This window comes from Melospiza georgiana, chromosome 6 (assembly GCF_028018845.1).
Source record: "Melospiza georgiana isolate bMelGeo1 chromosome 6, bMelGeo1.pri, whole genome shotgun sequence".
Lineage (NCBI taxonomy): Eukaryota > Metazoa > Chordata > Aves > Passeriformes > Passerellidae > Melospiza > Melospiza georgiana.
Window position 1 is genome coordinate 39,064,240 of NC_080435.1, and position 19,687 is coordinate 39,083,926.

At 40.6% G+C, this 19,687-nt stretch overlaps 2 protein-coding genes across 4 annotated transcripts in view; one reads left to right on the forward strand and one right to left on the reverse strand.

Moving 5' to 3' along the window:
- Window positions 1–321: 321 nt before the first annotated feature.
- Window positions 322–13,577, reverse strand: PPP2R3C (protein phosphatase 2 regulatory subunit B''gamma). The gene is made up of 13 exons (XM_058026918.1): window positions 13,505–13,577; window positions 12,743–12,870; window positions 11,757–11,861; window positions 11,068–11,180; window positions 10,199–10,296; window positions 7,774–7,844; window positions 6,910–7,042; window positions 5,761–5,816; window positions 5,613–5,688; window positions 4,853–4,989; window positions 3,135–3,272; window positions 1,468–1,527; window positions 322–758 (listed from the first exon to the last, which is right to left on the reverse strand). Exons 1-13 carry the CDS (start codon window positions 13,551–13,553, stop codon window positions 570–572), a joined length of 1,353 nt encoding a protein of 450 aa, XP_057882901.1. The 5' UTR covers window positions 13,554–13,577; the 3' UTR covers window positions 322–569.
- Window positions 13,578–13,786: 209 nt separating this feature from the next.
- The window catches only part of PRORP (protein only RNase P catalytic subunit), a 39,384-nt gene continuing 33,483 nt past the window's right edge, over window positions 13,787–19,687 (forward strand). For 2 of the 3 annotated variants that reach the window (XM_058026911.1, XM_058026913.1), the window contains exons 1-4: window positions 13,787–13,830; window positions 14,356–15,757; window positions 16,844–16,891; window positions 18,249–18,381. In XM_058026911.1, the coding sequence (XP_057882894.1) occupies window positions 14,760–15,757; window positions 16,844–16,891; window positions 18,249–18,381 (1,179 nt within the window). In that variant the 5' untranslated portion in view covers window positions 13,787–13,830; window positions 14,356–14,759. Of the gene's footprint in view, window positions 13,831–13,989; window positions 14,031–14,355; window positions 15,758–16,843; window positions 16,892–18,248; window positions 18,382–19,687 lie in introns of those variants that run through there. The other variant, XM_058026912.1, reaches the window with a different exon arrangement.

Here is a 19,687-nt window from a genome sequence, read left to right on the forward strand (position 1 = left end):
CTGTCAATGAACCTCTTAAAATTAGGTAACTATCCAGTTCAATAATTTACTTATCCTCCCTGTTACACACTTAAAGCTGGTCATGCATAGAAGGAAGAGGCCTCAATTCTTTACTTCTTACTGAAAACTTTTGCCTTTCACAACAGAACGCTCAACAGTGCTCTCATTAGAGGAAGCCATGCAGGATGGAGAGGGAGGCTTGGGATGGGTGACTGGATACAGACCAGTGCTGAAGATACCAAGAAGCACATTCTTACTTTCAGGTTAAATTCACACGTAGAATAAGGTATTTAAATAAGAACAGGGCTTGGTACACATGAAAAAAGTCCAAAAATATTTATTTTAAAAAAGATTCTTTTTGCCTCTTAAACAGCACTTGCTTTTTTGGTTTCAGAAATTAGATTTGTTATTTGTTTATGTACCACATTTTATATCATATGTGGAGCAGTGGAGGAAGGGATAGAAGTAAAATGGAAGAGGAATTAATTCAGATAATGAACATTTCCAGCTTCCAGCAGTTGGCCCATCAGAGGGAGATCTCTGTGGATGCAGTCTGCTCCCACTGGCAGTCACGTTTCGTCACCATCAGCAGTGCTGTCACTGTCACTGGCCACAAGGACCTCTCTGTTCTCGTAGGTCCAGAACCCATTGAGATCAATCAGAATGCTGGTAACAGTGTCTCCTTGACTGCTATTGATCAAGTCTTGAAGGGAGATTTTGTAAGGGTCCTTAGGCTTCACCATATCAAAGATTTCATCCTATGAAAGACAAGTCAAAATTGGGAGAACAGCCCCACACATTAATGAGCAGAATAATGGCTATTTCATACCATATACAGAATGATCTTTGGGTAACTAGTGCCACCCACACCAATTCACTAAAAGCAGCTGTTAAGCCCCAAAGCATTTAAGACACAAAGCACACTGACTGACTGGCTACAGTTCAGAGCAGTGTCCTCAGCTCCCACATCTCAAGTAAGAATTTGCCTTTCTGGGGATGCTTCAGCCTCAAAGTGACAAGTGAACTGAGATTCATTTTGCATGAGCTAAGTTTTGTACAAGCTCTTGTACTTTTTTTTAAAGTACTGAAACTAAATATGCAGTAGGCACGGATCAGTTTTATAGGCTGTTTGTTTTAGTCACCAGTCTGCCCCCTGTCCCCCAAGGAATGATCCCCAGAACTGTAAAATGGACTTAGCAAGTGCCTTTCTTACACATGTTGTGTAAGAAACAACAACATGTATTTAACAGGTAATTTGTGTATTACTAAGGAAACTACTAGAACACATCAGTTACTTTACAGAGCAACTGCTGACTAGAAAGGCATTTTCAAACCTAGGACAAGTCAGCTCATTTCTAGTACTCTCCAAGTAAACATACAGCAACCTAGAAATTATGATGTAACACAATTAAATTATTAAATGCTTATTCACAGATTTTACACAGTAGTCCATTTGGTAAAGCTAACCTTGACATCCTGAAAAGAAACTGGTTCTTGTCCATGAATTTTCATTTGTTCCTGAATAGCCTAGAAAAAAGAGAAGGTAGGAATGGCTAGTGCAGTATTATACTGACACTGTACAAAAGTTATTAAATGCTTCTGCATTTTAAGCTGTATTGCCCTCTAACAAAACATTCATGGTACAGCTTGCAATAATTTTTCTTCCATATGTGAGGCAAGGGTGAGTTAAGGCACTATCAATGATACACATCTCTAAGTTCACAATTCTTAATGAATATGATATGAATCTCACTTTTATTATGACCAGTGTTTGAGCAATTTGCATATTATCCCTCAACACTCAAAACTTAAGACATTAATACACTTGAACCATAAGGTTCCATTTCTGACACAGTATGAATTACAGGCTAGGGAAAGAGAGAAGGAAAATGACCAATGAGCAGAAAGACAAATTAATTATTTTAATGTGGTACTATTTAAACACCTGCATCACCAAACCTACATCTGCAAACCAAACTGTTTCACTAGCACAAGCTGCTCAGCCTCTGTAGGTGCAGACATATTGACACTTAATGATGGCAGAAAAGCAATAAATCATTCAAAGAGCCAAGAGGAACTGTTCAGATTTCAAGGAAAACTTCAAATGTGCCATGTCCCAAAGGAGACTTGTTACAACACAGAAGTAAGGTGTGTATAGGATCCTGCCTTGAGCTGAATGCTTTACTGACTCTATGAAATCTGTACCTTGTTCTTCATCCTTCAAGCTGACAGCTAAGCACAAGGACATTATTATTTTATAATACAAAGATCCAATACAAGATCCAAAATTTGGAGTGCTTGTCCCTGTGTCTGAATAGATACTACTGAGGGAATCCTGCACATGAATAAAGCATCAAGCTCATAACTCAGCTGGAACCATCCACAGCAAAAATACTGTTTTACTGCAGAGCACTTCCCAAGATATCTCAGGTATCGATGAGAAAAACAAGATGGAACAACAAAACACCTGCCCCCTTTCCCAACCAAAATCACCACTAGTCAGAAGAAAAAAAAATCCAAAACAACAAAAACCATCACACACAAACCACAGTTTGGAGAAAGATTTGACAATCTTAAGTTAAAATTAACAGCAACTAAAAAAAAAATTAAGCTTAGTTTAAATCTATTTTAGAAGTAATAGGTACAAACGCAGACTATGAAAAATGCAATAAGCTTTTTGCAAGCAAAGCACTGAATGAAAAAATCCCACAGCTGTACAGACCTATCAATAAATTTCATTATCTTCATCTCTTTTAGTGAATTTCAGTATTACAGTTGAAATTAAAACCATGGGCAATAATCAATTAGAACTATCATAAAAGATTTTAACAGGTAATCATCACATAATCTTAGGACAATTTTCAATTTAAAAACCACCCCAAATCAATAGAAAATAGTTTTCCTACTCAAAATCAAACCAGTTAATTTCAACTGCAGATAAACTACTGAAAATACCTTTTGAAATCTTTCCAATTTTAGTCTTAAAAAAAAAAAATTAAATCTTCTTAGAAATCATTACTAGCCTGCCTGGGGCTATTGGTAATTTAAAGTGATTTCCTGCAGATCTGCATGCAGAAGCACATAGGCTGTAACACTATAAACACAGAAAATGGCCTACTTATAAAGAGACTTACCCTAAAGAAATAATTAAGGGAAAAGACATTCAGGTGTCCTTTGTTCTCTATATCAAGCAGTTTGAAAATATATTGCAGAGCTGCAGGCTCCTTTCTGTTTTCTAATGCAAGCACAAAGTCCAGGTAGGTTTTATAGTCCTAGAAGTAGATACAATCATGTTTATTACAGTCTTCTTTCTAAATTGATTTTGCAAGCAGGAACTCTATAATTGGCAGCTATTTCATTCTAGGGGATCAGTTTATTTTCTGAAAAAGACAACATGAAATAGAAAATGGCTGCTACCACTAATGTGCACAGAAAAGTTAGTTTTTAATGTCTGCTGATAACAGGAAATCCTGCCATTTTAGAGGCAGAATAGCATTCCAAGTATAAATCCAAATGAAACATGGCATATATATGCTTTTAAACAATGTTTACTATATATTCAAACTGCTGAATATACCCAACTAATGAAGAAAAAACATATAAAATGTTTTCATTACCATAAATTAAATGTCTGGTGGCAGTAAGCCTGCTGGTACCAAATAATGAACTATATGGCCAATTACATAATCCTTAAACCAGAGTCAGTGGTCTGGCAAATTACATGCCAGAAACATTATTTAATGCTCCAAATAAATATCACACTTTCTTTTTTCATTAGTATGGATTCTTGGTTTCCCAATCAAGACACAGCTGTGACAAGGACAGAACTCCTCCAGCCCTGTGTGTATAATTACCCTGTTTACCTGTAACACCAGGGAGTTGTGCTGTCATTCAGAGTCAGCCTGGAAAAATGGGCTAACAGGAGCCTCACCGAGTTCAACAGAGGGAATGCAAACTCCTGTGTCTGGGGAGGAATAACTCCCTGTACCTGCAGAGCTGGGGGCTCACTGTCAGGAAGCAGCTTTGCAACAGCCCCCTGCAGCAAAGGCTGCTGCCAGCACCCTCAGCTGCATTAGGAAATGCTTTGGTGGCAAGCTGAGGAAGGGAATCCTCCTCTACTCAGCACTGCTGGTGCTACATCCAGGCACTGGGCCCTGCCCTGGCCTCCCCCATACAAGGGAGATGAACCTACTGCTGCAAGTCCACAGCAGGACAACCAAGAGGATCCCTCATGACCTCAGTGATTATGTGATTCTAACAAAAAAACTGCTCAGGTGGCAAAAGGGCTGTATGGTGAATTTGTAACTTATCACTTCACATTCCAGTCATCTGAATGCAGACAAGAATTGTGGCTGAACATTAAGTAAAGCTCCAAACAATATAGATATAAGGTGTTACTTTAAATTAGTTAGACTTCTCATTTTTCATAGCTATGGAAAGCTTAAGATGAAAAACATAGTTGTCTTCATGAAAAAGCTGACAGCTTAGCTAACTTGCACTAATCTCAAGTGTGCCACTTGTCTTTGCTTCTCTTTAAAGCACTACACTTAACTAAAAAGTATTGCTGGATCTATACATTTTTTCAACAGGCACTTTTGTAACTCAATCTACAAGTGGCTTTATCCTAGGCTGTCTGGATTCTCTATCACCTCTGCTTTTTCAAACAAGCAAGTTTTTTAGGCCACACCACAATCACTTTGGTGTTAAGAAAATTAACTTGCTAATACATTGCATGATCATTTGAGTGCACAATGATAAACAAGTTCCTTCACCTCAAGCTACTCTTTAAAAGATACTCAACTCAATAAGCCAAAGATGTTATGCTGTGGACAAAGGGCAAACATGTAATTACCATTTCACCATCATAAGTTAAGCATTCCTGAAAGACACGATCCAAGAATATGTTGGTCAGAGTGCCTGTTCCATAGCGGGACAGCTCTTCTTTGCTGAGCATGCCATTGTGATCTTTGTCAAGGTTTAAGTACTGGCCTAGCAAGGAGATAAAAAAGGCAAACCATAATATACCTCTATCAGAAAAGAATTCTTTCAACAGAGAAAAATAAACAATTAAATGCTAAATTTTCCAATTTCCATAATAAAATTAATGTAGTTAAGTGAGAATTTACTACATTCACAATAATATTCATTAAGCATCAGAAATAAGTACAGAACATGGAGGGAGAGAAGTGGGATTCCCATAATGAGGAATTAGCAGTTCTGATGTAAGTTAACAGCTGTGGACACTGAGAGAGGATGCACTCTCAGCAGAAGGCTAAGAGCATATTACTTTATAGAAATATGCTGTAAGCATTAATAAAGAGCTAAAGAGGATGCAAAGGCATGAACAGAGCCAGAAGAGAAGGCTACAGAGGAATCTTGTACCTTGTGCAACAAAGTGACAGATTTTAACACCACAACAAAGAGCAACAGCAGAGAACCAAAATTATAAAGAAAGTCAGGAAGATAAACTGAAAGGGTGAACAGAGGATTTGAAAAGACAAGTTAGCAGGAGGATTTAACATGACAAAAGCAGAGGAAAAATAGCAGTAATAATGTGACTAAGTCATACAAGAAAGAGGAGAAGAAAAGTATTGGCATATAAAGGAACCTACCATAAACTCTTAATGCAGAAGGAGCAGAAAACCAATTTGTTTCCTGACTTTCTTTAGAAAGTTCTTCATCCCTTAACTAAGTGAAACATAAAGTTAGAATTCAGAAAGAGTAAAATAAAATACAACAGTATATGTTAGAGACCTTTACCTCCAGTAAATCATCCAGGAAGCTGCAAGCTAAGATATCCTGTATCTTTATCTTCCCTGCAGCAAGAAAAAGAAAATACATTTTAACAGTTGCTCAGCCACCATATCCATTTGACTACTCTCATTTAGGTTCTACTTAAGAAAGAATTATTTGAAGCCAAAAAAGATGCCTTTTTAAGGAACAAAAGCTAAACAAAACGCATGTCTAACATCAAGGATAAGGCTCTAATTTCAGAGATAAAATAAAATACCTTTTAAAATGTTTGGACAAAACTATTGATATTGGCAGGAGCTATCCTGAAGCCTTAAATGCCAGAAAACTAGATTAAAATAAATGTGAGTGTTCAATACCAACTACTCAAAATGTAAAATAAAAATGCAAGGAAAGCATGCTTAAAACATTTGATGAAACAGTAATCTCCTAAGTGACATGGTATTCTTACACCTTCAAAACTCCAGCTGTGACACAAAGCTAAGGCAGCAGAATGCACTTGTGCTGGTGCAGCTCTGACTGGTGCACAGACACTGTGCTAACAGCTGTGCACAATAATGGCACTTTAAACTTCCCACCCACCTCTCCAAACGTGTGCAATTACCTCTGCCAAAAGCTGCTGCCCACACAATTCTGACCTTTACAAGGGGCACAGCTGGACCTTGAAAACAGATGCAGTTTGTGACTTAAATCGAGGGCCTAGGAGGCAGCTACACTTGTAACAAGCATTATCAGACCTAGCTGCAGACCTCTTCTAGTGGGTCCACATGGTGCACACAGATTTAATCACAGGAAAAGCACATCACCCTAACCATCCTGAGCATTTCCACAGCTCTATGGATGTTCTGACAAGCAGCTGTGTTGGTTGCTGCATTTTCTATTCACCCTAAACACTTAAAAAATTAGCTACTGCTAATGGCTCATTGTGGTGAAACAGAATCTGTTTTGTCAGTGTTTGAGAGATAATTCTATAGCACCTCAGCTGATAGGTATCACACAGAAATTCAGTAGCTGTAAAAGTAGATTATTAGACTACAATAAAGAGTCATGATCTTCAGTGGAGAATATCCTTCAATGCTGGACAAAAGCCTACCAGGACAACCACACATTGCTTTGAAAACACAAGTAGCTTCAGTGGAAGCATTTTAAGAGACCTACCTGTTCTGAGAGGATCCAGAAAGAAGAAGAACTTTCTAACTGCTGTGCAGACATAAAAGGAGTAAAAAGATTTTTCTAAGCCATCCAGTTGTGGCAAAGTAGGGATGAGTTCCAAAATATAGTTTTCTAAATCCTGCAGAATTAAGAAAAGAAAACAAGCATAGAACATTACAATTGTTCCATGTTTGCTATATTCCTCCCTGGCTTTCAAGTGTATTTTGTTAAAAATACAGTCCTGCAACAATGCAGAAAAGAGCATGAGAGCAGGTAAAAAAGCTTCTGTCTATGTGCAAGAAATCCCAGATCATATACATGCACATGTTATTCTAGGGCTAAAACAACCTATTAATGAATCAGAATTTAACAAAGTACATAATATTTATAGATAAATAAAAATGCATTCCACTGTACCTTTTTCAAATATCAGGGGCATAACTCCTGACTGGATTATCCCATTGCTTAATATTCTTCAATAAATCTTTTTTCTTTGAGTGGTAACTAGAACATTTTTATTTACTTTATAATATTTACCTCATTTTAGAACAGGAGAATAATTCACTGAAGAATCATTTGTGATTTTTATCATATCCTACTATATCTAGTAATCTAGTACTAATGACAAAATCTTTGTGGATACAATCCTTTTTTCAGAAAACTACCCAAAAATTTAAAAGGCTAGCACCACTCCCACCACCACATCTCTTGAATACATGAATTGCAATTTATTCAAACAAATGTGCCCACCCCAAATCTATGTTATGATATAAGCTTTTACAAGACAAGGCTGGAAAAAAATTGGGATCTTTCTGATGCTCTGTCATTTGATTTAAAGAGAGACATTAAGTTAATAAAGAATTTACTTACTGATTCTCTGAGGTAGCCTTGTCCTGCCACATCATATAAACTGAGACCTATTCTTGTCTGATGAAGCCATACTGTGAAACAGAAAACAGAATTACAATGCAAGAAGCCTATGGGGCTTTTGAATTCATGCCAAAATTTGATGTTATTCTAGAGGCCACAAGGCAGTTGGATTTTAAGTGCGTCTTCCCATTTTTCTCAGCTTTAAGCAAAGCCATGTCATGTACTGCTTAGAAACACTGTTTCAGTCTCCAAATTTTTAGGAGTCATTTGCAGTATACTATAAATATACACTTCATCAATATATACTATTTATAATATAAATATACACCATTGCCACAACTGCCTTATAATAACTAGATGTGAAAAAAGGCTGAGCAGACACCACATTTTATTTGGTGTAACATAGAATAGCTAGGATTAGAAGCAACTTTAAAGATCACCTAATTCCAACCTCCCCCTGCCACAGGCAGAGATGCCACCCACTAGAGCAGATTGCTCAAAGCCCCATCCAACCTGGCCTTGAACACTTCCAGGGATGGAGCATCCACAACTTCTCTGGACAATCTGTTCCAGTGCCTCACCACACTCTAAGTATTTCTTCCTAACATCTACTCTAAATGTCTCTTTTAATATAAAACTGTATTGTCCTACCTACTGCAAAACTCTATTGTCTTACCTATTGCAAAATTGTATTCTCCTTGTCCTTTCACTGCCTGGCTAAGAGGTCTCTCTCCATTTTATACACTCCCTTTAAGTACTGAAAGGCCACAATGAGGGCTCCCCCAAAGCCTTCTCTTCTCCAGGCTGGACAACCCCAACTCCCTCAGCCTGTGGCCACAGAAGAGGCTCACATCTTTCCTGTGCTGACTCCAGATGGGGTCTCAAGAGTCTCAGAGCAGAGAGGGAGAGCCATCTCCCCTGACCTGCTGGCCATGCTGCTTTTGATGCAGCCCAGGCTTTCCAGGCTGCAAGCACACACAGTTGGTGATATGGAATCACATGGATTCGTTCTCTCTCACTGACTGAGATTGTGTAGCAGTGCATTTTCACTGCACTAAACACCTGCACTATGTCATATACAGATAGACAGCTACAACCCCTTCTACAACACCAGACACTGCAGCTACAGCCAAAGGTCAGGCCCTCACTTCTGAGTGACAAGACAAGAATTAGAATCACACAATGTCTTTGTAATGAGAAGGCACATTAATTGGAAAATCTACAGGACAGTGTGCTTGAAGCCATTGTCAAATCACTGTATAAATTAGATAAATAAAAACTATTAATCACATACTCAGCATTAAATTTATCTCCCATTTTCTGACGAAACAGCTCAAAAGTTCCTCTTATGCAATATAAGCTGTCCTTCACAACATTCACTCCTCAAGGTAAGTGTTTCTTGTGGTGTGCTGAGTGTCAAATAGCAGGCATTATACAGTGAGGCTGTTTTGTTGTTGGCTTATGTTTAAAGGTAAATGTATCACACATAAAGTGATTTGGTGGTGGCTTTTTTTTATTACTATTTTGTTTGTTTGCTTAGAAGAAAGGCATCATCCTAAATACACAGGACTCAAAACTTCTGGGTGAAAAAAGCCCTGAAAAACCTCTGTCCATCTGGGTGGGCCTCTCTGAAATGTGTACAATCCTAACAGGCTTTGCCACAAGTCTCCTATCCTGCAGCTTTTGGGTTTGTGGCTGGAAATGGGTCTATTACTCACTCCTTGCATATTGTGCACACCTGCACTTCATGCTTCCTGCTCAACACATTTCTCATCCCCTGCACCACAAGACTTTAAGTTAGGCAGGCTGAGCTGCTCAGAGAAAAGTGCTGTTCTCTTAGATCTCCTTTAGCAGAGCTAAGAACAGATAATGAGACAATCTTCCTTTCTGCTAGCCAGCCCAGTGTTTTCAAACAACATCTAATACATATTAAAAAAAAAAAAAAAGAAAAGGGCATTTTTCAGCCCAAGTGACTATTTATAATAAAAAATAGCTACAAGCATGGTAAGTGACAAGCACAGAAACATACTGACATATCTGACACACAGTTAAAAAATACAGACACCAATCTAGAAGGACAAACAGCAAACAAAGCTATCTGCCCCATCACAGTGGTTGAGATCACACCTGCCATGGAACTGTATTGCTTTGCACTTCACAGTATTGCCTGAATAAAGGAAATCAGAATGACATGTATATATTACAAACAGATCAAGCATATCTCTGACTGGGGAGAGGTGGATTTCAGAGGTATGATGGACTTCCACCTTCTAGTAACAAAAAAAAAAATCCCAAGCCTCAAAATAAAGAGCATTTGTAGTTAAGGACAGATCTCACTGCTGTTGAAGGGAACATCAAGTAACCAATAAAGTTGAAAAAGCCTTAAAAGGAAACAACTTCTAACACAGAAGAAGCCCTCACTGACCTTTTCGCATGACATAATTGAAGAACTGCATGATAGAGATTCTCCCATAAGGATCATTATGGAGCAATTTAGCAAAGATCTTTGCTGTAAAGAATTGCCTGCAAAACAAACACACACCTGATTACACTGCACTGACAGATCCAGTTACAGTATTTGACATTTACAGGTCCTGTAAAATAATGTTTTAACACAGAGTGTGTTAATATGCTACATTATACTCATCAGGTGGAATCCTACCAAGTAACAACAGCAAACTCCATAAAAAGCAGCTACCTCTTCTGCTCATGAGACTCTTCAGTGATGTAGAACTTTTGAGAGCTTCTATTCAATTTCTCTTTAGTACAATGTGTTTGGTAGCTTCCAATCTTCTACAACAATATGCACATAAAAGAAACTCCCAGTACTGACAAATAACTGGCTTCTGCCCAAATTTCAATCACAAAGCTAGGTGCACAACAGCCATGTCCAAAAGGAGCAGAAAGAGCTACTATTCACTGCATGCTGAGCACATCTGGTAGGAAATTCTGCATCAGAAGATATTAGAGAAGGTTGGGCAATACCACTGGAGACATGATTTCCAGTTCATTCACATAATGTGCTGTTTGCTGACCACTAAAAATGTTCATGCTGATAAAAACTTTTCTTCAAAAGGATGCACTACTTTTAGGCACCTCTATTACAAGTCACCTCAGAGAGGCAGAGTACACCTTTGCAAGGATGCAAAGTAACCAGTTCATCAGTAACTACATGGATATGATTTTTTTCTCACCTTAAAACTGTTCCCATCTATTTTAACAACTGAAAGCTACAGTAGCACTTAGGTTTAGTCAAAATGTAGGTTTAGTACATACAAGAGAAGAAAGCCTTACTTGCATTTTGGTCCAGCTTTTTCACCAACTTTCAAGAAGTTCTCATAATTAATCATTGCTTCTTCCCCAATCATTGGTGATGTCTGATGTTTGTCCAGTAGAAACCATAGATTCTTAAAAGGTATTTATATTTGGTTAAGAAGATATCTCTAGAGATGTCAATGTGCTTAAGATACAGTATTTAAGAAACTCAGCAAAAATGTGGGCTTGATGCAAGGGTTTCTCGGTTAATCAGGACACATGATCATTCAGCCAGAAAAGTCAGTGTGGGCTACTTCCATTCCCTTAAATGCTGCTAAACACATGCACACTCTCCACATGCACACTCTCCCTCCCTCACTAGCATTTCTAGGGTCACACCCCTTTTGTCTTTGCAGCGCAATAAAATCATCCATCTTAGGAGTCTCTCTCAGTGATACATCAACAGAACTTATTTTATCATCTGGGCCCACCAAGAAATCACTGCAACGTGCTGGAGAACTGGAAACCATCCATTTAGTCCTCACATACATCATAACAAGGAAGCTTCACACTGGCATTACCAGCCCAAGGCTAGGCAGCACTTCAGCTTCCCCAAGTACTGTGTGCCCAAATACAGAGCACCTTATCACAAGATTCTGTGGGCAGACAGGAGATAATCTAAATCCATTCAGAAGCCATTACAAGACATACAGAAATTACTTTCCTACCTGCAGCTCTTCATTATCCAACAGTTCTCTACTTTTTCTTTGCAGAAAGACAGCTCGAGATTCTTCTCTTAATTTCTGAAGCAAGACTTCATCTTCAGCTGGCAGCTGCAAACATTGTGGCATTTTAATTTTCAGGACAGGAGCTTTCAAAAACTACATATCCAGCAAGTATTCTTAGGTAGTCTTGAATCACACACTCTGATTGAAGTTGCTCACTTAACAGAAAATAGCCAGTCTACCAAACTTTCCAAAGAGTGAAAGTCTACTAGACTTGTTTGGCCAACAAATAAGATGAAAGAACACCTAGTGTGAAAGTTCTGCCAATATTTACATGCCAAACTGTACAGCACCACTGGAACTTGGAGAGTTGCACATGTATCCATCAACTGAAACAGTAAAAAGGTACTTGAGAACTGCACTGGAGAAATGTGAGACCCTAAGGAATATGTGACCATGAGAGGTTTGGCAGCAGCTGAGCAGTCACGTTGATGAGTACCAGCAATACCAAGACGTCAACAAGTGCTCCCATCCCAATCTGATTCATGCTCACAACTAGGCTGCTGGACCAAGCATTTCTGATGGATGATGCAAGCAACAGATCCATCTCAAGTCTGCAAGACCAATGCCCCACCATTTTCATGAGGCAGCATCCCACCGTGTCTAAGCAGGAAATAGAAGATGCACACATGTAACACCAGTACATCAAAATTTATTTAGAACTTTAAGTGCCTCTGAAAGACAACTTGCTATCTTTACCAAGCAGACTGATCAGCAAAACCTTTCACTAACCCTGATAAGATTCTCAGTACTTATTTAAAACTGCTGAAATTCACAGTTGTACGAAACAAAAAATTAGACTAAGCAATTCACATCACTCAGACTTCAATCTACTTTAGCTTCTGAAGCTGCAGGGTCCCTGTGAGTGAGCATAACTTTTTGTTGTAACACAGCCTCTTGTTAAAAGTTTATTCAGACACTTCACTTACCCTGTAGTAAAATCGTGGTATGTTTGCATATGACATGTTGTCACTTTTTTTCCCTCCTTTCCATTCCATGTAATATTTTGTGAACAATTCCATTTCTTCATCCTTTAGCTCTTGTTCACTCTTTTTGGCTGATTAACATAGAAAAGAATGTTCACGCTGTACTCCAGAGAGAGTTCTAACGTTAAAAGGGGCTCGAATAACAGAGTTACTACTGTGGCTTATCTGGTTGTGCTGTTTGGTAACACAAATATGAGGTGGAAATGACGGAGCACAGACCAATCACATAAATTACATAAGGATATGTCCCATAAGTATGTTGAGTATGGTCCCAGCACCGCTTTCAATGACTGCACACACCGATTCGCTGCCAGGTGTGCAGCAGCTCACGGAGCACTGCCCGGCAGAGCAGCAGCGCTGTCTCAGACACAGCTGCGAGCCGCGGCCCCCTCAGACCGGCTCGCGGCCGCCGCTGCGCACCTGCGCCGGCCGCGCTGCCCCGCGAGCCAAGCGCTCCCAGCCGCGGCTGCGCCGGGGCCGTGAGCCCAGCCCTCACCGCTCCCTGACCCTGAACCGGGGGAGTCTGGTTCTCCGCAGGGCAACTGCGGGCCCCGCCCGGCCCCTGCGGGAGCCCGGACACGGCGAAGCACGGCAGCACCGGAGAGGCCGACGCTCGCCCCGCCGGCCGTGTCCCGCCCGGTCCCGCCGGTGACTGCGGGCAGCCCGGGGCGCTTCCCCGCCCGCTCCCGATCCCGGGGCACTCACGCGCGCGGCGCGCGGCCAGGCGGGCCCGCAGCCTCCGCTCCCACTCCATCGGCGCGAGCCCGCCGCCACCGCCTCCCCGCGCATGCGCGCTGCCCTGCACGACGCGCCCCTGCTCTTCGAAGCTTTTTTGCCCACACCCGACATGGCGGAGCGGCTCCGTCCCTCCTACCGGGGCGCGCGGATCACGTGTCACCCCTTCCCGCTGAGACGCGATTGGCTCCACGCGCGGGCACGGGCCCGCCACGCGCTTCCGGGCCAATGGGAAGCTGGCCCGCCCTGCCGTGGGGCACGCGCCTGCCGCGCATGGCCGCCGCGCGCAGCGTCAGGTGGGAGCCTCGCGGGGCATGAGGGAGAGACGGGATGAGGGAGAGAGGGGCGAGCGGGAAAGGCTGTCCCGAAAGCCGGGGGGTCTGCCCTACGGCCGGACCCGGCCCGCGGGGCACCGAGTGAGGGACGGGGGATCCTGTGGGGCACCAAGTGAGGGACGGAGTCTCCCCGCAAGGCGGATCAGCCTGCGGACCTCCCGGTATTTACCTGTATAATCTAGCGTGTCCCTGGGATTTCAGTGTAGTTACTGCCCGCGGTGTTGCTCTGCCTCTTTGGCAGCTGCCTTACCAAGGATTTGGGATTGGGAAAACAAGTTAAATGGAAGTTTGTCACCAGGTGGAAAATGTGAGGGAAGCAATGTAGGAACCCCCTCCTGGGGCTGCCTGAAGAATCAGGGCTGGGATTTCTCACCTGAAATCATCACCTGAGCTATCCCGACTTTCATGTTTGCTAGCGTCCAGATGGAAGTATCACAGAAAACCACGGAGCAGGTCATGATGTCGTGATGTTGTTTTTATTTTTAGGAAATCTCCTGACTTAACTTGGACAAAGGCAGGAAGAAAATCCCCATGCTTTTTGTGTAGCTGCGTCAACGTTGCCTTTCTGCGTACAACATTGACGGTACACATCCCTGCTGTAACCAACAAACAGGAATATGTGAAACATCTTCTCTAGAAAGAAAGATGCCCTCGTTTTGGATGATTGCCCTCACAGTCTAAGAGACTGACTTTCATGAGAAAAGATTTCACCATTGTTTGTGTCCATAAGAGACAAAAAGGACTCACAGAACAAACATTTGGAAACAGAAACGTATACAGCTTGACAGCCCTTGGGCTTTTATTGATGACCATCCCCATGCAAACTGTATTTTTAATTTTATAACTTCATTAGATACAGTGAGCTAATAGTGAGACAGTTTGATCTTGTGATGGCACTCTTTTCTCAAACGAGTCAGGGTTTTCAGGCTTTGCTGTGGAAATGTCACATGTTCTGGCCCATCTCAAGATGCCGACAACTGTTTGCTGCTTCTTTCAGCATCCCTAATAGGGAAAAAATTACCTCTTTCAGTTCTGTGACATCTTCCAGCACTGCTTTACCAGTGGACCCCAAAGAAACTGATGCCTTACCTGCCAAGAAAAGGTCTGAAATTGATTGCAAAGAAGGAAAAGGATGGGATGAGGAAACTAAAGAAATACCTGAAGAGAAATTCCGCTTTCCTTCCTCTGTTGGAGCTGCAAAGAAATGGTCAATGAGTCCTGTTTTGTCAAGGCATCGGTTTAGCAACGTACAACCTCCAGAAAAACCTTTGCAGGATGAGGAGTGGAACAAACTAAGGGAAGATTTCCAATCCCCTGAAATATTTGAAGAGGTGATGCTGAACAGTATGATCAGGTGCAACAGCCCCATTGATGTGGCCAAGTCCCTGCTGACGCACCTGGCAAAGCGCAACGGTGACATTGCCTACAACATGCTGGTCAAGTACCTGACCCTCTGCGTGCAGCAGGGACAGGTGGCAGAAATCTGTGATGTGTACGACATCATGAAAGCCAGGTTCAAGATGTTAGAAAGTGGGGCTTACAGCCTTCTAATCAGGGGCCTGAGCAATTCAGATCAGTGGAGAATGGCCTTGACTGTTTTGGAAGAAGTAAAAAAGATTATGATTCCCTCACGGACGTGCTATGAAGCTTGTATCAAAGCAGCCAGCCGTCACCAAGAGATGAAACTGGCCTTTGAACTGTACAGTGAGATGTTGGCTAAAGATGTGGTCCCAACCTTGCCCGTCCTGCAGTCGTTTTTTGACTTCAGCAGGGGTATGAAAGGTGCTGAGCTACAAAAAGAGCTCTTTGGTGTCCTCTTATATTTGAGAGAGAACCAAATATACCCTCACAGAACATTTATGCAGAGTATAAAGCTATGGTTTGAAAGGTAAATAAAGTTTCAATTGCAAGATGCAGTTCATGAGGAGGAGGGATCCAGATTATCCCACAGATCAGCTCTGAGACCCCTCAACATCTCATTTTGATTTTTGCTTCTTCACAAGTGGCATGTTGTCATGAAAAGATGCATTTTATTTTTGCTCACAAATTACTTTGAAAGCCTAAAATTTTTACTGATTCCACCTTTTCTTTTACCTCTTAAATATTATTCCTTGGTATAAAAAATTAGGAAATCATGTTGAGTGATGGCAATTCAAAATAGCTGACCTAATCTCTTTCTGGGGTGCTAGATAAGGAATTTTGACAGATGTATGAGGGCTTTTCCTGTAATTTATTGGAGTGTAGATGTAGAAAGCTAATTGAAAGTTAGATAGTTTCTTTCTTTAAAGGAAAGAGGCAGCAAATTCCACTAGATAAAATGAAGATTAAATGCATTGACTTTGTTCATGTCCTAGGATTCTACACAATCTCCATAGGAGGCTCTATGTTTTGGCACAGTATTTAGCTGGTCACACAGTTTGTTGTCATGAGTAGTGATTGTCAGACTCTGCAGATTACAACTGGTTACAGTGCACAGGCACAGTGGGGTTCACCTGAGCCTATTCTATATTTGTCATGAGGTTGGATGTGAGCCCATCTGTAATTTTTTGGCTTTGATTCATGTGAGCTCCAGAGCCATTTTACAAGTTAGTCTTCCTGGATGGAAGATGTGGCAGTGGGAATGCACTACCACTATTAGAATGGCTTATGAATGTGTAGGGCAGTCACTTAGAAGTTGTCAGTGCACACTGATTGTTTGTGTGGCTCTTAAAATTTGAGGACAGCATAAACTGCTGAGGTTGACAGTGTTAGTTTTTTGCATGTTGTTAAATGCTGGTTCTTTATAAAATATTTCCAGGTGTTACTAAATTAATATGTATTTTTATATAATTTCTTGGTGAGGTAGATGATTGTTTGGGTTTTTTTTTTATTTCTAAATTTGACCAAAATATAATTATTCTTACATGTAATTTGGATATTGTTAAATAAGAGCCTAGCTAATTTTTTTATTTATCTTTCCCTTTGTACATATTAGTTTACCAGGAGGGAACTGGAGAGGACGCCTGACCAAAATTAAAGACAGGTAAATGCAACATTCTGTTTGTAAGTGAGGTATTGTATTGATTAGTCTGTATTGATCTCTTCCTTCAAAAATATAAAAAAATGGCTTTCCTTATATACAAAAGTATTTCAGTCCTTGAGAATATGAACCTTTGTTGTGACATATGATTTCACAAACTCCAGTTTCCAACTCATACAATAATCAAGACCCAGCATGTACATTTGAAAAAGAATTATGCTTAGCAGAGGCAAGACAGAAAAACACAGTAACAAATAAGAGGTGCCATTTTACTGTATGGCTTATATGTATCCTGTTTAGGATTTAAAGACTTTCATTTTTGTTGACTTTATGATACTGTTGTTTAACAAGGTCTATAGTAGAGCAGTGTGTAAAATCTTCTCTTTTTGAAAACTGGTACTATTTGCACAGTGCAGTTAATTTGTACAGATCAAAGATTTCTTCCTATCTCATTTTCAGTGTAGACAAAATGGTTCTTAGATTTTCACAGGTATATTTGGGTGTGTGTTTCTATCACAGTGCAGTTTTCTTAACTTCTGTAAATTGTTATTTTAAATGTTATTCTGTTTGAAACCTTGTTTTATGCTTTTGTAGCAATTTGGCAATTATAAATGTATTAATTATGAGAATGCCTCCAATGGATTATGGGAGTTTTAGGTGGTTTATAAAAATACTCTGTGTTGCATACTGTGAAGTAAAAGCACATGTAGAGCCCACAGTTTTTGAAGCCCTTGAAAGAACAGGATATCTCACTCTTTTAAGAGTTGTTTGCTATAAAATAAATTATTATTATGTAAGAATGTGTGTGGTACTGTACTCTGTTATAATAATTAATCATATTTTAGACAGCCTTTTCCAGCCTTAAAGAGTTTTAAAATTCTAAAGTCAATTGTCTTGACTGAGAGGTAAGTCTGTTTTCTGTTTTACTGTCTGTAAACAGTTGAAGACTTTGAGAGCTAAACTAACTTAAATCACCTCACATTTTATCATGGATTAAGAACCTGTGAACAAAATGGTGACAAGTGGTTCCATAGTAGTTATTTTTCTAAAACTGTAAGAACACTTTATTTTGAACTAAACCAGTTTAAGGTAGCCTACTTGAATAAGTATTTGAATAAAATTGAAATGGTTTCAAGAAAATAAAAAGAATATTTGTGTGAATAGTGAATTTAACACGTGTTAGTGAATTTTAACAGGTATCACAGAAAGAGTACAATTGATTTTCTGATGATTGTACTGTGTTGGGCTTCATTTAAAGAATTGTGCTCATATACAGACACTTGATACATTACTAATATTTAAGGAATTTGTTATTTAATAGCATTTTTCCTTCTATTTTCTTGTTTCACTATTATTGCAGTGGACAATGCCCAGTTTGCAACCATCAGCTGGAGGACAGTAACCTCACTGAAGAGGAATACAGTCATCTCAGTGAGAGAATAATGAAGGACGTGATACATGGAGCTGACACTTTTAGAAAGACAAGTCCACAGGTAGGTCTTGTACACTCTCAGGTTCATTGGCTAGAAGGATAATATGGATAATATGCAAGTACTGTTCAGGCACTTTGAGAACACCAGAAATTTTTTCCTTTGCTTTAAACATTGTAGGTCATGAGATAGGCCATGAAGTGTCATGAAGTATCCTGTGTGTTTTTATATCCTGTGTTTATCCTGTGAAGTATTCAGTTGTGTTTATAATTTACATCTAAATCTCAACATCTTTCATATTTTATTTGTTCTTGCATTTTCAGCCAGTTGTTAATGGATGCTGAGATAATTAAAATATGGGGGGTTTTTACATTAAAAATTAAAATCTTTTGATCTTCTGAAGGCTAAATTTAAATATGGAATAAAACCCAGTGAGTAGAACAAAATAAGACATCTTGAGCTTGCAAAAAAGTAAAAGAACTGGTTATAGTTTCATTCTGTCAACTTTTACAACCCACCAACCTATCAACTACTCCTTAATTTTAAAGATATACTTTCATATTTATAATTACAGTATACAGTATCAGGCTTTTCAAAGGTCATGGTAAACATACGAGAGGGTGCAATTTCAGACACTACAGTATATTGCAGTTCTATCAGTTCAGTGAAGCTTTTGACACTGCCTCCCCAAGCATTCTCCTGGGGAAGCTGGTGGCCCATGGCTTGGACAGGTGTGCTCTCCCCTGGCTGAAAACCTGTGTGGGTGCTCAGGCCCAGGCGTGGCTGTGCAAGGAGCTGCCCCCAGCTGGCAGCCGGGCACCAGGGCGTTCCCCAGGGCTCAGTGTGGCACCAGTCCTGTTTGACACCTTTGCTCATGATCTGGGCAAGGGGATCAAATGCACCCTCAGCAAGGTCACAGACAACACCAAGTTGTGTGGGAGTGTTTATGAGCTGGAAAGCAGAAAGGTTCAGCTGATGGATCTGGATAGACTGGATCAGTGGGTCAAGGCCAACTCAGCAAGGCAAAATGTCAGGTCCTGGACTTCTGTCACAATAACCCCAGGCAGTGCTACAGGCTGGGGACAAAGTGGCTGGAAAACTGCCCAGTGGAAAAGGACCTGGGGGTGCTGCTTGACAGCAGCTGGACATGATCCAGTGTGAGCTCCGGTGGCCAAGGAGGCCAGTGGCATCCTGGCCTGTATCAGAAATAGTGTGGCCAGCAGGAGCAGGGCAGTGACTGTCCCCCTGTACTGAGCACTGGTGAGGCCACACCCCTAATCCTGCATGCAGTTCTGGGTGCCTCACCATGAGAAGGACGTTGAGGTGCTGGAGCATGTCCAGAGAAGGACAGTGGAACTGGTCAAGGGTC

Coding starts and splice junctions, on each gene's coding strand:
- PPP2R3C (XM_058026918.1), bottom strand. CDS start 13,553: ATGGAGTGGGAGCGGAGGCTGCGGGCCCGCCTGGCCGCGCGCCGCGCG. Junction 10,297..11,067: donor AAAGCTGGACCAAAATGCAA/GTAAGGCTTTCT, acceptor TTTGTTTTGCAG/GCAATTCTTTACAGCAAAGA. Junction 7,845..10,198: donor CAATTATGTCATGCGAAAAG/GTCAGTGAGGGC, acceptor TCTGTTTCACAG/TATGGCTTCATCAGACAAGA.